Raw genomic sequence first — 16,321 nt, 5'->3', positions numbered from 1 at the left:
TCAGTCCCATGACTGGACTATATTTGGCATGCAACAACTGCAGCTTTATTCAGAACCTCCAGACATTTTGCCCATGCTAGACTAAAGATAATATTAATATGATAAATGTGTCCTGCACTTTTACCAAGAATTCAATCTCCAGACTAGTGTTTATTATTATTATTATTTCTTGGACGCAGGCTCGTAGGTCTCTCTTGTTAATGCATGCAAGTTGTTGCGAGTGAAAACACAGACATCCGATAGGAATCAAGCAGACGTAAACACAGCACAATCTCTGCTGTCTTGGTATTAATGTCCGCTACACCCCCTCTAACTTTAGTTTATTTTAATCAATTTCATAGAAAGAAGAAGTGTCGAATAAAGACAGTAGTTACTCGAAATTATTCTTCTGCTTTGTTTTTATTTTGTCTGTCTTGAATGAGTCCTCAGTTTGTTTCTTTTTCCCAGAATGAACTTCCTCTTTAGTTGGAACTTGACGTCTTTCTCCCTCCTCGCCTTTGCCAGGGGGAAATGTGGGCATAATATCAGGTCCTATTTTAAGCCGCCTTTAATAATTGCGCTCCTGAAGTTGACAACACAGGCGATAAACAGGTTGGATTTCAAAGGATGATTGTTCGTTGGGTTGCTCAGCCACAGAGAGGTACAATCACTCATCTTCATCTCATTAAAATCTTACTGACACCTCTGAACTAATCACAGCATGCCTGAGAGGTGGTTGAGAGCTTAACTGATTCCTAACCAAAGCCTTTTTCTGTGGAGAAGGAAATGATTCACATGCTTTCATCTTGGCATTCTAACTGTAGCTGTATTCTTGTCACTCGACCTGCACCTGCACATTATAAAACTTAGCCTACATATCTGATTGACACTCACACCCTGCTGAGTGTTTTCCCTTCCAGCTTGTCATTTAGAGTCTGGATAGAAAGTGGATTGCTGCACTTTTTTTTTTTTTTTTTCTGGCGATGGAGGATGCGTTTCACGTAGGCAGCCAACCGCAGGAGAAAACCTCCCACACTCCTGTGCCTCTGAGAAGCTGAGTCATCGAGCTCTGACAGGATGGATGTGGTGGCTGAGAGGAAGCCAGGCCCGTCATTGGCTACCGCTGGCCTGGGTAACCTGCCGTGCTGCCTCTCACCGCTAACGTAGGTAGATGAATGAGTACTGGGTGAAAACAACGGGGACTGCTCTGACCTTTCCCGTGATGTGTTACAACGTATGCGTGTAAGCCGCGGTGTGTTCACCACGTCCAGTAATTGTGGCCATTGAGAGTCCATTGGACTCCTGATGAGGCTTTGAGGTCACTATGCTCTTTCATCCTGTCCAAACAATATTGCCTGGATGAGGCCTTGGCAGGATGTGATTCAGGCCTGTGTTGTTCTTGGATCAGGACTCAAAGACCCTATCATGTCCACCCGTTTCCCAACACAAACGCAGCCATATGTCATCACACTGCTTAACGAGCCCAACACTTAAGGAATTAGTCCGCGGGGGCTTACAGATCATTAGCAGCCATTGAAAACATCCACAGCTTTCCAACAGATTAAGTGAAACATGTGCCACTTGATAGCTTCGCATGCCCGGCAGTGGCAGCCAATCGTGCTCTCAGTCGGCTTGCTGAAACATGACACAAGCTTACAGTGAAAGACCAGTTACTGGGAAAATGCCGTCAGCCAAATATGCATATGAAGTAATGCAGTTAGTGTGTCAAGATGGGTGATGATGTTTCGCTTCCAATCTGATTCCTGGGCTCCGTGATTGCTAAATCAAAACACAAAAGCTGCAGTGAGAGAAAAAAAAGTGAACAATTAGGTCCTCTCTCTTTACATGAAATGTAGCCAGACTTCTTTTCAAGGGCTAATTGTACAGCTGTGGGAGTGAACGAGCTAAACCGCCTGGGTGACTTCAGAGCTGAAGACAGGGTGGTGGGCGCGCGTGTGTTTCTGTGTGTGTGTATGTGCGTGTGCGTGCGTGCGTGCATGTGTAGGTGTTAAGAGGAGGACAGCCGACAGAGGAACTGGAGGCCGGTGACGCAATCATCTGTGCTAACGCTGGCTGAACAGGAAATTGCATCATCAGAGAACGGTACTTGGCCCCGAGAGCGGAGCACTGGCGGTGTGGCGACAGTCGCTGCATGCGTGATGACTGATGGTGCCCACACAATATTAAATGATTTACTGTCAATAATGATGTTTGTTTTGTCAGTCACTCATCACCTTCCTGTATCAGGTTGATTCACTGAATCATCGTACTTCCTGTTGCAGCTCCCAGGGAACATTACTGGGGGGATTTTTGCAGGTGAGATCACGTATCATGCATTGGTGTCTCTTTCTCTAGCAGCATTAGCTCGACAGACATTTAACTGATAGGATGTCACACACATAAAAATAGCTTTTCTGGCTCTTGGAAGGTTTTACAACCACTCAATCTGCTCCGTATTAAAATGAATATGACAAAGAATGTTAATCTGCCTCTGTCTGGAGACTGAGATGTCCTGTCAACAGTTTAGAGAGATGGTCGTAATATCAAGAAAATCCTTTTAAAGGGTAACTCTGCCAATTTTACACATGGGTGTGTGTTTGCAGGTCTTGTGCAGTACTGCTGCATATGTGAAGACATATATAAAAAAAAGCTGTTTGCTGTTCCAGAGGATGCTGCATATAATCTGATGAATTACCTCCAGTGATGTCAGTCAGGGGCTAAATTGCAATGTGGGTTATGTAGGCACCAGGTGTTGAGAACAATACATGGAATAAAAGAAGCAGCTTCTCTGGTTCTGCTTGAAAGGTTTTGAATAATTTCTTTGTATGTCCACAATAAGTCCAACAGTGTAGGAGTGCAATGCTAGACCAGTGGTCTTCTTTTGAAAAATCTAGACCTAAATTAGTTACCAGTGAATGACATCACTGGAGGCATTTTGGCAGATTACATGCAGCTGCTTTTGAGCCAGAAAAAGGCTTTAAACTTTTATTTCCAGATATGCAGTAGCACTCCCCAAGACCTGTATACACACTTTCATGGCTAAAACTCGTAGAGCTACCTTCACGGCTTCAGGGGATTTGTTGCAGTACTACAGTTGCCCACAACAACTGAGTTTGTCCCCAAATACCTTCAGATTTTGAAACCACATTGTTATTTACTAACAGGTCCTAAGTAGAAGGCTCAGTAATATTCTGAGACAGCTGGGGGGTTTTGGTAGTTTTTTTCTAACATTACTCAAGCAGGTGATACTAGGGGGCTACCCTTGTGGCTGACAGACTGGGGCACCACCCATGACCTTGTTTGCACCCAGTCATATACATATTGGTGCAAACTTTTGCTATCTTACTATCCCCTCAATTGCAGTCGACTGTCTTGTGTCAGATATTTGTATGAGGCATAAAATACACAATGTAATCATGAAAAATAACAACTTGAAAATAATGAACAGGAATAAAAAGTTGAATTTGTTGAAACAGAATTTGTGTGTTTGGGAGTATAGCCTGTTGCATGTATTCATTGTTGTAACAAAACAAAGGCAGATTGTGGCTAATTGACATGTTTTTGTTTTTTGTTTAAAATGACAACAACAGAAGGACTCATCAGCCTTTCATTCCACAGCGGGTATTTGTTAGTCAGGGTTGATTCATTGTTAGTTTTGGTCTTTTTATGGGATTTGCTGACAGCAAGAAAAATACAGTCATATTACCAGTCATACCCGCTAAGTCCTGTTTAGCAGCAGGATATTCAATATATAGTACAATATATTCCTATATCTACATTATCCCTGCTACTATATCCCCGCTTGCAAGGCGCGCAGCTAGAAATGTTGTGTTTCTGAAATAATAATTCTCAAGACAGACCAAAATTATAACTGAAATGCTCCGCTATCTTGCAGGGGTGCCTCAACCCCAGTGTCTCCCCATGCCCCTCCTTGGACGCGGCCCTGCTGGTGGGAAACCCCCCCCTCCCTCTCTAATGGTAGCCTGGAGGTCCCTGGACCACGGTTTGGAAACCTCTTTAACTGCTCGTCCTCCCTTTTGCACCTCCTCAGTAGTGACTTCAGCCTCGGTTGGAGGGGGAGGAGCAGGCTGGGAGGCTCTGCTCTGCTCCCATGTTGATGTTTGTTGTTTGCGAGGGTGGCAGCAGCACCGTGCGTGGAGAGGGACACAATGTAGACGGAGGGTTTGTCGACTGGCCTGCCTGCACGCTTCTCCGGGAGGGGGGTGGATTTTCCGCAACTTTTTCCCCGAAAAACGAGGCCGAACGGTGAAGATACGTGATGATTATCGCCGCGAAACGCTCGGACATATGGTTATAAAGAGGTCCTGCCTTGGCTCGCGTTGTGCGCAAAGACTCGCACTGTGTTCACCGAGCGACGGACGGCCAGTCAGGATGCTGGAGCTCGTCTGAGAGCACCCCCGTCGTGTGGTCTTTTCTCTGGATTCCCCTTCCTTTTTTTTTTTTTTTTTTTTATTTATTTCAGACGAACTTCTTCCTCTCCTCAGTTTGACTGTCATTTTATTTACCCTTTCAACTTCTGAGAAAAAAAATGGTGTCGTCGGCTCGCAACAAACCTGGATAACGAAAGGAGCAGCTACGCGACACCACCCAGACACGACGACCAGCGTTACTTTCCTTCGGTAAGGCAGCGCTTCAGCTGTCGCTTCGGCGGGCAGAGCAAGACGAGCACAGCCGGGATGTGGAGCCGTGGTGTCTGTCTGTGTGTCTGTAGGGTTATGTGGCTGACAGCAGCGCAGCCGGAGAGCACATTCAAACCTTTCGTGTTAAAGCTCCCCTCGAGTGGGAGAGTTAGAAGTGAGATAGCCAAGTCCAAGCGTGTAGTTATGTGGGTGAAGTGAGTGCACAGAGCTAGCTCCTTAATTGCACAAGTTGTGGCAACATTAACTTACCGGTCGTTTCATTAACTTGCTAGCCGTGTTAGCTTTAGCTGCACTTTTAGATTCACTTGCTACAACATGCTAACCAGGTTGCAGGCTAACAGGGGCGCTGTGAACGTAAACCTATGCTGCGTGTGAGCTGCTTGTAAAGTTATTAGCTAAACTTGCTAAAATGAAATTATTTGTTGCTTTGCTAAATTCACTGCGGTCTAAGGGTGCTTTAAAAAAATGCTACATAAGTGCAATGCGAGTGCTAGCCAATTAGGTATTGATAACAGGAAGTGAGTCTTCCACTTTTCACAAACTTTGTTTTCCCACCTACACTGACCCCAGGCATTCAAAGGTTGTGATCCTAGCCTGTCTGCCCGACTGAACTGGTTTGTTCTCTTCACAGAGGCACATCTGCCCCGGGATTTATACAGCTGTGGGGATTTTTAATCAGCAGTCGATGCATCTCGGGGTGTCTGAGTCCATGAGAGAGTGCGAGTACAGCCAGATCAGCACTCGCAGCTCCACACCAATGGAGACCCCATACAAGAAAAAGAGCCCGAAGAAGAAGAAGTGGGAGTCCTTCCCAGGTCGGAATAAATTTTACTGCGATGGGAGGATTATGATGGCCAAGCAGACTGGGGTTTTCTACCTCACCCTTGTCCTCATTCTAGTGACTTGTGGACTTTTCTTCACCTTTGAGTAAGTATCGTTGTGTGTGTGTTGAGTCTCTGTGTGCGCCCAGCTGCTATTTACTTGGTTCACGTTGACTTTTGTGGATTAGGAATTTCATTTCATTTCGTGGGCTGAGCTGTCAGAGAACAGTTTAGATATGGGTCAGTTATGTCACCGGCATCCCTGGCTGTATTTCCCCATCATCTCTCCTCAGAGGCTCAGGAAGATGTCAGTATAAACTGGCCAAGGATTAGGCAGAGGCTTCTTTGTTTTAGGAGGTTTAGAAGACACAGCAATACATTAAGTATCATTTGTAGGAGGCAGCGTGTTTTGACAGGAGCGGCTGCTGTTAGAAAGTGCTCTGTGGTTTTGTTGAAAGGGTGTAGGTTTCCTCTTAATTTGTTTATGGCTTATGCGTGCCCTTGCAAGGTGCATTCATCTTAAAAACAGGCGGGCAGGTTTTTGTTCCAGATTTGCCATTGTTGTGTTGGCATTTTGCTCTTGCTGTCAGAAACCATCCTCCAGCGAAAGGGCTCTTCTTCATACAGCTGCTGGCAGACATTGCCCTTAAGGATAAGTACACTCAAGAAGGAAAATTCAGTCATTAGCTACTCACCCTCACGCAGATGGAAAGTCGGGTGAAGTTAGGGAGACCAAATGATATTTCTGGAGCTTCACAGCAAAACAGTGTTGCAGCATTCTTCTAAATACCAGGAATAGGTGGTAAAAATACCTCATTACAGCTCATCTGGGGATGTCTTCAGAAGCCCTGAGATCCCAAATTGATTTGAAAAGACACTATTTACACAATCATCGTGTGAACAAGCTTGTACACTGCAATAGACAGTGGGTGAGCTAATGGTTTTAGCTCAGCAGCGTTACTGAAGATTTGGCTTTGAAAAGGGGTGTAAATAAAGCCTTTTCAAATCAGTTTAGGATCTGCAGCTTGAGTGATGCTGAGTGGATTGCGCCAGGTGAGCTGCACTGAGCCATGTGATGTTTTTTTAATGTTTAAAAACAAGTTCCCACTACTTCAGCTGCTTAGGAGAATGCTACAATGCTTGTTTTGCTGTGAAGCTCAAGAAATGTTTGGTGGTCATCAAAACTTCAACCAAATCATTTTCCAGAGAACCAGATCACCAGTCATATGTAAGTTTAGTGCTTTCCCGGAATCTTCAAATGTCCCTGAAGTCTTGACTTTGTGGCACGTCCCCAATGACTTATGGAGTAGAGTACAGTGTCAGTCCTTGTATGTGTGCCACTCGCTCCCCCTTAATCACACAATCCTCTCAAAGGAGCCCTCTGTCTGTGTCCCACTAGTAGAATAACCTGCAATCAACACACAGAATACACTTCTCCACTTTGTCTCATCCAGGCCTTCGTCTTCACCTCTGTCCAGATGTCATAAATTGGCCCACTGTGACTGAAGTGCATTATACAGCATGTAGACACACACGTGCTGGAGCTTACCATGAGAGATAGTGCACTGTCTCTCCTCATTATTCCACAGTAATCACTTTGCATCTATCATCTCAGAAACCCCATCTATACCAGATAAGAATCCTGCTTCATCATGAGATTTGTTGCTCAATCAGACAGTCTTTATCAGGCTAAAGTGCTCTAGAGCCAGAGAAAGCTTAATAGGCAAAATATGTGCTGTGGTTGATGGCTGCTGTTTAGTATCTGGACTGTAAAGATAGTCTGTGCTTAATGATCTTGGAGTAAATCAAGAAGTTGTAAATAATGTTGCACACAAGCACAGTAATAAACAAAATATGAATTTATGTGAGTGTAAAACATTGTGTCCTATTTATCAGACCATTCTGAAATGACTTAGTGTGATGCATTTTAAGTTTCTAGTGATATGTTGGAGTATAGTTGAGTAATAGTTGAGTAATGAGTAATCACTAATCAAGAAAATGAACCAACTATTTGGATAATCAATAATTTTACTTATTTGTAAATCTGTTACAAGAAGCTTTTTCCTGTACCACCTTCTCCAATTGAGTATTGACTGTTTTTGTCTATTTTTCTCTTTGTAAATGAAATATCTGATAAAACAAGACATTTAAAGATATCACTTCACTATGTTCTGATTTAAAAATATAACATATATATATAATGTTTGGCCGAAAATGTGTTAGTCATATTTTTTCTTAGCAATAATGATAATGTATTTTTTTTTTTAGGACAATTTCATAAATAAAATGCATGCACAGACTAATTTAGCTGGACTTACACATGATTTGTTTCCTTCAAATCACTGGCAGTCTCCTTTTTTTGTGTGCCCATTGTGTGCAGTCTTTCACAGATGCAATACATACTACATATCTATCAGCAGTGACCTGTGGACTACTTCATCTTTCAATAAATTGTCACCTCAGTGGAGATACAGATGTAACCCATGACCAAAGGGCAGACTGCTAGAGTGAGGGCATTGCAGGTTAAAACCTCCAGCCCTCTTAACTATGGAACAATTTTAGAAATGACTGAAATGGAAGGGAAATGTTCTGCAGTGTCCGTTTGGACCTGGATGTTCCAAAGCACCCACATGGAGGATGCCAGATGCTTCCTGGTGATACCTCTCTCCCCCCTCTGATAGCTTCGCTTCCTACACCATGGCCAGACGATGAAGCCAGGCGAGTGTAGTGTAGTGTCCTGTCTTGTTTGTTGTGACTGCAGGGGACATTTTTCAGGAACACTATGCAACCACAAAGCCACTTTTCAGCTTAGCTCCATCCTCCCTGTTCAACTGTCCGTGCCTCAAGGCTGACCAAGTCCTCCTGGCTGTCCTCTCTCACTCTCTCCCTCTCTCCCTCACTCCTCACCCTACTCCCCTCAGCTGAAAAGGAGACATTTATCGGACAGGGCGATAGTCAGCAGACCTGCACACTGCCTTCTGTTGTCATTAACTGTAATGCGTTTCGATTAGATGTGTTTTTCTAAGCGTGCTCACAGCTTGTCACTATAGTGGAGAACTGCTCCTGTTCATTCAGTTTGCAGAAGCTTCTTTTGTCCTTGGAACTGCCTCTGTAGCCTATTATGGTGTTTTTCAGTGAGGCTGTGGTATGATGACACCCGGTCCATATCTATTTAAAGATGATATTCAGAGTCAGCAGATGGTGAATGTTTAGGGATGCACGGAACATTTACTCGGAGATATTTCTGTATCTCCATATTTCTTTTTGCTTGTTTTCTTTGTCTGTCTGAGGGGTGCTCAGCCATGCACAATAAACCCTGTTAGTGACCAGCAGACTTTGGTCTGTTTATTATTCTGTTGCTTGCTCCCCCCAGACATCCATGTGGGCTGTTGTTGCACATGTTCTGCTCCTCATGTCTTGTAAAAGTTCACTCAGGCAGGTGTTTGAAGTGGACCTCTCATGTTTTTTTGTTCAATGTAAAAATTTATCTCAAGAGTTGTCGTTTTGGACAGAGAGAAACACTTTGAGGCAGACGTTGAGGTCCACAAAACCATGATCTATGATGTACACCAAGCAGTGAATAGTGGATACATGTGTTTTGATGCTGATTATAAAAGGAGCGTTTATAGTGCTGAAATGAAATGGCTGCATTACTTTTGGGCTTTTAACCAAAGCACTTTATGAATTGCCTGTCATTCACACGCACTCACATACTGATGGCAGTTAGGTGTTGGCCTGACCGTTTGGAGGACATTTGGGTTTTATATCTTTCCCAAAGACAATTTGTGATGTGCACGAGCTGGGAGCCGAGCAACCAAGGCTCTGTTTTTTTCATTTAAATGATTGGTAATCAACAGAGAATCAATGCCTGATATATTGTTTTTTTAATTAAAGAAGTGAAACAGCTTTTTGAATGTGAGGGTATGGTTATTTCCTTGTATATATGATACTAAACTCAACATCTTTGGCTAAAAAAAGCCATAATGGGCTCTGGGAAATTGTAGTAGGCATTTTAGATATGAAACAATGAGTAAAGAAAATAATTATGATAACATAATTATAAGATAAATTACCTATTATTTTTTTATCAATTGTGTTGCATAGTAAATGTGGATGAAATTATATTAGGCCATTTTCAGACTGACATTAGCCCTTCACGCAATTATCTACCATTGCAGGTAACTTCCCCTTTCACCTGGGAAGCCTTCAGATGTAATGATATGTCCATTCATCTGAACTTCCTGAATCATATTGCATTGTCTCATGGGTACCTGGAGCCACTGGCCCCCCAACAGAGCTGTGTTGTTTTAACATTGGACCGGTTTTTGGTTTAACCACCTGGCTAGTCCATGGTGCAATTGACGTGATGCGTAGAAAACTGTAGTCACTGTAACTATACAACTGCAAATAATTTGGCAATAATTGATTATAACTTAGTTAACTTAATCGATTGATCAAGAATATGTTACATCGCAGCACACAAAGGAGGCAAAGTAGTATTTGTTGCATTGTCACTGGCTGGATTTACATGTCATTTTCATACATTTGGGTTAACTGGGTTCTTTGCGACTGTAAACTGTTGAGTGTTTTCCATACAACAGGAGCTGTACAGTAAAGGGTAATTGTAACCTTGATGACATGTTTGTTAGATGGGTGTTAGAGTTCACCCAAATGGCACAGTAGCCACATGCAGCTCCTTATCTGCGGAAGAGGAATTTCTTTTACCCTCTCATTCTTGCATATTTCTTGCAAAATTTAACTGCAGATGTTTTACAGTGAGATGAGATGATACATTGATTTCACAGCAACAAAATGCTCATATTCTTAGATAAAAACAAAACTTCATCTTAAGTGTATTGTCAGGATATCAGGGCAGCACATCAATTGGATATGAACATATAGTCTGCAGTCCTTGTTTCAGTGATACAACAATGGGTTAGGCTTTGATTTAAGTGCCCTGCACGTTTAGTCTCATCTAATTTATGTCCTTCAGTAAAGCAAGTAACCGTTTTATTTATGGTGCTTGCTGCGTGCAGTACACTGCCTGGGAGTACATTCTGCCTGGCAGACTATATTCAGCTTTCTTGTTCTTTGCACAGAGCACCACAAGAACGTTAAGGAACCATATTTAGATTTTTAGTTTTTTAATGTTGCTGCAGTTAATGCAAAATACTAAAAGGGGCTTGCATCAAATAAGTGATACAAATTCAGGCATTTTTGCCAACAGTCATTATGTTACAGTCATTGGAAGATACTGGCAGAGGCAGAAATCCTTGTTTGATTAAGAAACATTTGAGCCACTTGGGCAGATGGTTAGATACGGGAAACCTGTCATCAATACCGTCAGATGGTTTTAGCCTATAAACAAGAAAGGCGTTTTCTCACTCTGAGGAGAACATGGAAACTTGTGTTCACACAGAGAATACTCTAAGAAAGCTTGATGAGTAATCTACTTAAAATGTAAACAGTGTACTCCATGTTTTGATGACTCTAGTTGTTTTACAAGTGCAGCTGCTTTTATGATGAGGGTGTAATGAGTAGTAAGGTTCTCGCTCTCTGATCAAGCCTGTTTTTACACTGTCTAATCTCAGTCTTTATTCATCATAATTTTGCCTGAATGTGCGCCTGTTCACTTAAAGTGTTTAGCCAGCACACTATACCTCCTTTATAAACCTCTGTTAAATATGCAATTAAACATTGAGTAAAAGCTCAGCGGTCTTATGATTAAGCGTTGCCATGAAATAAAGAAGACAAGGTTATGCATGGGCATGAAAGACAAAGTTTTATTCATGTATTGTTTTTGCACATAAAATTGTTATAGACAGAATGCTCAAAGAATAGAAAAACTTTGAAATAGGAACAAATAGTGTTGACAAAAGAGATTTACATGTGGAGACAGAGGGGGGAAACTGGTCAATTTTGGCTTACTCATTGTCAGACTTGCAGCTCAGAGGAAAGTGAACCAGCATACAGACAGACTTGAACACGGGAGGTTACAGATTGGAGGACTTGACAGAACAATGAACACAAAGGAGTCTGTGATAATATCCAATGGCTTACCTGGTTTAGAAAATACTTTCTAAATGAAAATCTCACTGTGTTCTGTTTCAGACACGACCAAGCTAAAAGTCGATTTGTCTTTATAATCAACACGGCAACAGGTATCTTCTCACCTTTTATGTACATGAGTGCATTACGTCATGTAAATTATCCCACAAGCTATTAGCCCCATTCACACTTCTCAGTGTGAATCTCTCGGAGGCGGTGAGGGGTGAAATTTATCTCCGGCTCTGATACGCCTCCGGAGGTAGTATCAGGGCTGTGTTATTGGTGAGCCGAACCAGTGTGAATGGATAAGCTGGCGGCTTGAAGCCGGGGTTTATGATCGGACACTTGGTTAACTGCACAGGTCCTTCATCCAACTTGATACAGAGAAATTAGCCACAAAGTAACGTTAACGTGACCAAACAAAAGTAATGTAGTAATTGTAACTCTCTTTGGCAACTCATATGTAGAAAAAAATACCGCCGATATACGTGGAGAAGCATCTGTCCTCTCACCTGTCCGAAAAACAGCGTCTGTCAACAGCAAAAAATTTAACTCACCAAGTGATTGTGATGAAAATAAATCACTGTGACGGTCAGTACTCCGGACCGAGACTTCAGTGAACTTTCCCCCAGAAAACGGCCTCCGTCCCTGCGAGTGAGGGAGTCAGATTGACAGGGGACACCATGAAAACACCTTGAAAACACGCCGACGTTATCATCATCACCGTCACGCCTTTAGGAGCCGCAGGACCAGCTTCCTGTGTGAATTCACAATGGTTCGTCTTTAAGGCGGAGATGCTTCGCTCTGTGTGAATCACCATCGACGGAGAATTGGCGAGCTGCAGCTTTTAGCTGAAGGAGAAGTTTTTTTTGTAATGGCTTTTAGACTAGCAACCAGCATTATTTTTTATAAATATGGTATTAATATTTTGTAAATGTATTTAAGGAGTGTCAAGAAGCAGTGCTTTTGTCTTGACCGAGTACAAGACTTGGAAAACAAAAGTCAACCTTAGTTTTTAAAACTTTTTCTATGCTGTTGTTGTCTTCCAGCAGCTCTCACAGTCACACAGCCTCACCAGCACACTGTCTGACTCACCATAGACACATAACAAGGAGTTAGTTCACACCTGAGGGTAAGAAGAGCCTAAGATGTGGGTAGACAGATGATTTAATATTCCACAGCTCTGACCTTACCAAATGTAACTGACATCAGTATTACAACAGAAATAAAGAACAGTGTGTAGTTTTCCCCTGAAACTGTAAAATACGTCAACACTGGAGACAGCATGTTGTGTCAGCGTGTGAAGATGCTGCACTTGTTAGGTCAATAATTTATTGGATATTGTGCATCCCCTATTTGGATGTTGCTGGCCAGAAATTGTAATGGCACAATACTACTATGTGGGGAAATAGTAATTTTTGTCCGTAGGTTTAACAAGGTGGACAATCAGGTCTAGGTCATATTCTTGAGAAGTGATCTTCAGTTATTTCTTTCTGTGGATAGAAAGAAACCCCTCTTTTATGAATACTCAGCAATTGTGTTTCTGCTTCACTCAGATAATTCAATGGCTCTCAAGACCCCTCAGCAAGTATGCCATCTTTTAGTGGTCCGATTGTTACAAATTGAATGACATGAAATCAGTGAAAAGTAGATTCTTTCTCTCATGCACAATGTTAATTTTGCAAAGCAAACCAAAGTAATAATAAATGTGATTGCTGCATGCTGGGGCAAAATAGTAAGTCAGCTTTTAGTGTGTCATAAGGCAAACTATTGTGAAAGAGTCTTTGTCAACAACATTTGAACAGGCACACCCATGGCATACATGGTTATTCAAGACAAGAAAAGCATTCCTCTCAAGCCAAGTTGTCAAATAGGAATTTAGTGCAGTGTGCCATTCTTGTAGTTTCACTGGCTTACACTTGAATGAACAGAAGAATTAGGATTTTTCACGTGAGCCCAACACAAGAGAATAAAATGTTTCTTTTTTAGGTGGCAAAAGAGGATGATGGACTCTTCATACTTGACTGTTTAATCATGTATAAATATCAGCTAGCCAGATCTAGGTCATTTTAAAAGTGAATATGTTTTGAATGTGACTGGAATTCCTCACAGGATATTCTGTCAGACACTTTACTGCAGCTGTCTGTTTTGCTGTAGATTGAAGAGGCAGATCTGTCACCTAAGCTCACCAAAACCAGGAATCATGTCCAGCTGTTTGCTCTTTGTAGTGTGAATCCTCTCCCTGACTAGCTGACTTGCTCCAAGCTTTCAATCGACCTGGCAAACTCTGTTTGTCACACAGCTGTCCTGTGCTAGCACATCTACTTCCTGTGCCAAGCATAATTGACTGCATGGCACATATTTGGAGGGTTCTTAAATGCATACATGATCAGTGCAGTCCTCTGAGGCTGTGCCACGCACTAGTGACATCTGTCTGGAAGGTGGCAGGAAATCATTACTCCATGAAGGGATCTGTGCAAAAGCATGTCATGTTCAGTTGTTTCATTGACAAATGACTTGGCCTACAGCTAAAAAGGGGTTCATGTTCTGCCCTTGCCTGCCATCAAAAGCAATCAAAATGTAATAAAAGGCAAAGCTGACAAAGCCTTGTGTACATGCAGCCCAGATGAGTAATGTGACTTAAGTGTGAGAGGCCTAAAGCCAGTTGCTTCACAGGCATTTTTAACACAACGCTTAGCACATTTTGAATACATGCATGTACTTCATACTGCATTACTGTTGAGCAACATCTCTGGGTAAACTGTATTTCTTCTCAAGCAACTACTGCGGGGTATTGCAGGCTCAGATGCAGCATGTATTGCAGGATGGATGATCTATGTTTGACAGACCCTTTTTGCACATCACAGGATATTGATTGCCTTCAAAGCTCTATGGCTGAAGAAAAAAATGAATGAGAGTGCAGTTTATCTCAGGTGACACTGAAAGGACAGCCAGTGAACAGTGCTGTGTGAAGCGAGCGTCACATGCTTGCATCAAGCAGAGATGAAAGTCCCCAAAGCTTAACTCCCAGCTGAGTTTTGAAAAACTGGTTGGCATTATAAGAGGATTTAGTGGGAAATGTGATAACGGTAATCTGGATTGAATTATTGTTGAGATTAGCACACCCTTTGGGAGGCAAATGAGAAGGAAACCCTCTAGAGACACTATTGAGGTACAAAGATTACCTTTGCTATTCTGAGGAAATAATGGATGTGTCGCACTGTGGCAGAGAGGACATTTTCTGAGTGAAACCAACAACATACAATACCAGAAATTACCAGGGTGACAGTACCAGGGTCATAGCATATTTGATGTTCAACTCAATTTATATTCTTTGGTTTGACTGTCATGATATGTGTTGGTAAGCATGCAAGAGTGGTGTCATGTAACATATCTTGTTCAAAATCCATCCTTTCCTGCCACTTTAATTTTAAGGTTAGAAAATGTGATTATTTTTCTAATTAAATTAAACAGTATTTTGACAGAACTCGCCTCCTATGTGCTTGTTTAGTAAGAAGTCTAAAGACAGAGATCTGATTGAGTGGCAGACGCCTATACAAATTTGTTTTACGTGATTGTCCCCATTCCAAACATTGACTTTTATTGCGCCCCGCCCCTTTCCTTTTTGGACTGGCATGGCAATGCCTCCTGCTCAGAGTGAAGTTTAATATTTAGATTGGCTTTGACTGAGAGGTATGAAACCAGAGTTTAAATGAGCATTTCTAAACTGTCCCTTTGCTGGATTGTGCATGGCTGTTTTTAAGTTTTAAAATTAGATTATTTTTTCCCTCATTTTTAAACATTTGATGACTTGTTTTAAATTGGTGATCAAGCCAGGCCTCTGTCTCGTTCAAGGTTGACCTGGGAAAGGCATCAGGACCTGATGAAGTGCTCCAACAGTCAGTTCGCTGAGGAGTCTAATTCCATAAGGCCTCAAAACAATTGCATTTTATCTTAATGGGAATATTGTTTTGTTGTTACTTCAAACTTCATTTGGTATGTAATAATATACATGTAAGACCAGATCAAATGCTTCAGTACCAAGTTGGAATGTGAAACCTCAGTTTTGCTTTTGCACTCTACTAGTGACATCCCTCTAAAGGAATGAAAGAGTGAAGGAATGTGTGTCACTTATTTGAATACAAAGCAAACATTAGGTTTTTCTTATGTCAACAAAATGTGTCTGTTTCAACCATCTAACTAGCCTCTGAACATCATTACTCATTGCACATTAGACTACTTTTAGCTCTACAGTGATGTAATATCTATTGCGGATGTGTTTACTATATATCATTAACGTGTTTGTTTTGGGAATTGGCTATCATAGTTTTATTGCACAGCATTTAGCAGTCAGCAATTCAAACTGGCTTTGACAGTCACACTACACACATTGTAAATGGGTTCCTATTTGCTGAGTAATTATCAGTACAACCTTTCAAAGAGCAGTCATCTCAGACCTTGGTTGTACAGTCAATGTTTGTTCCAAAACAACTATAGTAATAGACAACTTCAGTTTGATTCTATTCTGAATGTTTTGCTTGCTTGATTTTGGATGAACCCACTGTAAACAATAATAAATCTGCCTCTCAGAGTTCTCTACCTTGTCTCTGCAGTTTTATAACTCTTTCTTTTCGCTGTTGAATCTGCAGGAATGAAAATAAATGATTCTTCCAACTTCAGGCCAGATTAGGAGTGTAGACCCTTTATTATATTTGCCATACAGGTGTTATTGGGTTTAATTTGTATGTTAAAATTGGAGTACTTGGAATCCCATGTCCCAGACTTTATATTCCCTGTCCTGGAGAGAGAAAA

At 41.8% G+C, this 16,321-nt stretch overlaps 1 protein-coding gene across 6 annotated transcripts in view; it reads left to right on the top strand.

Moving 5' to 3' along the window:
* The first annotated feature begins 3,950 nt into the window (after window positions 1-3,950).
* The window catches only part of LOC119004747 (palmitoyltransferase ZDHHC14-like), a 49,724-nt gene continuing 37,353 nt past the window's right edge, over window positions 3,951-16,321 (top strand). The window contains exons 1-2 of one of the 6 annotated variants that reach the window (XM_037071940.1): window positions 3,951-4,619; window positions 5,272-5,567. In XM_037071940.1, coding sequence (XP_036927835.1) covers window positions 5,326-5,567 — 242 coding nt within the window. In that variant the 5' untranslated portion in view covers window positions 3,951-4,619; window positions 5,272-5,325. Of the gene's footprint in view, window positions 4,620-4,671; window positions 4,835-5,271; window positions 5,568-16,321 lie in introns of those variants that run through there. The other 5 variants (XM_037071941.1, XM_037071939.1, XM_037071936.1 and 2 more) reach the window with 5 other exon arrangements.

This window comes from Acanthopagrus latus, chromosome 16, assembly GCF_904848185.1.
Source record: "Acanthopagrus latus isolate v.2019 chromosome 16, fAcaLat1.1, whole genome shotgun sequence".
NCBI classification, from domain to species: Eukaryota; Metazoa; Chordata; class Actinopteri; order Spariformes; family Sparidae; genus Acanthopagrus; species Acanthopagrus latus.
This window is presented reverse-complemented; position numbering and strand designations above follow the sequence as displayed.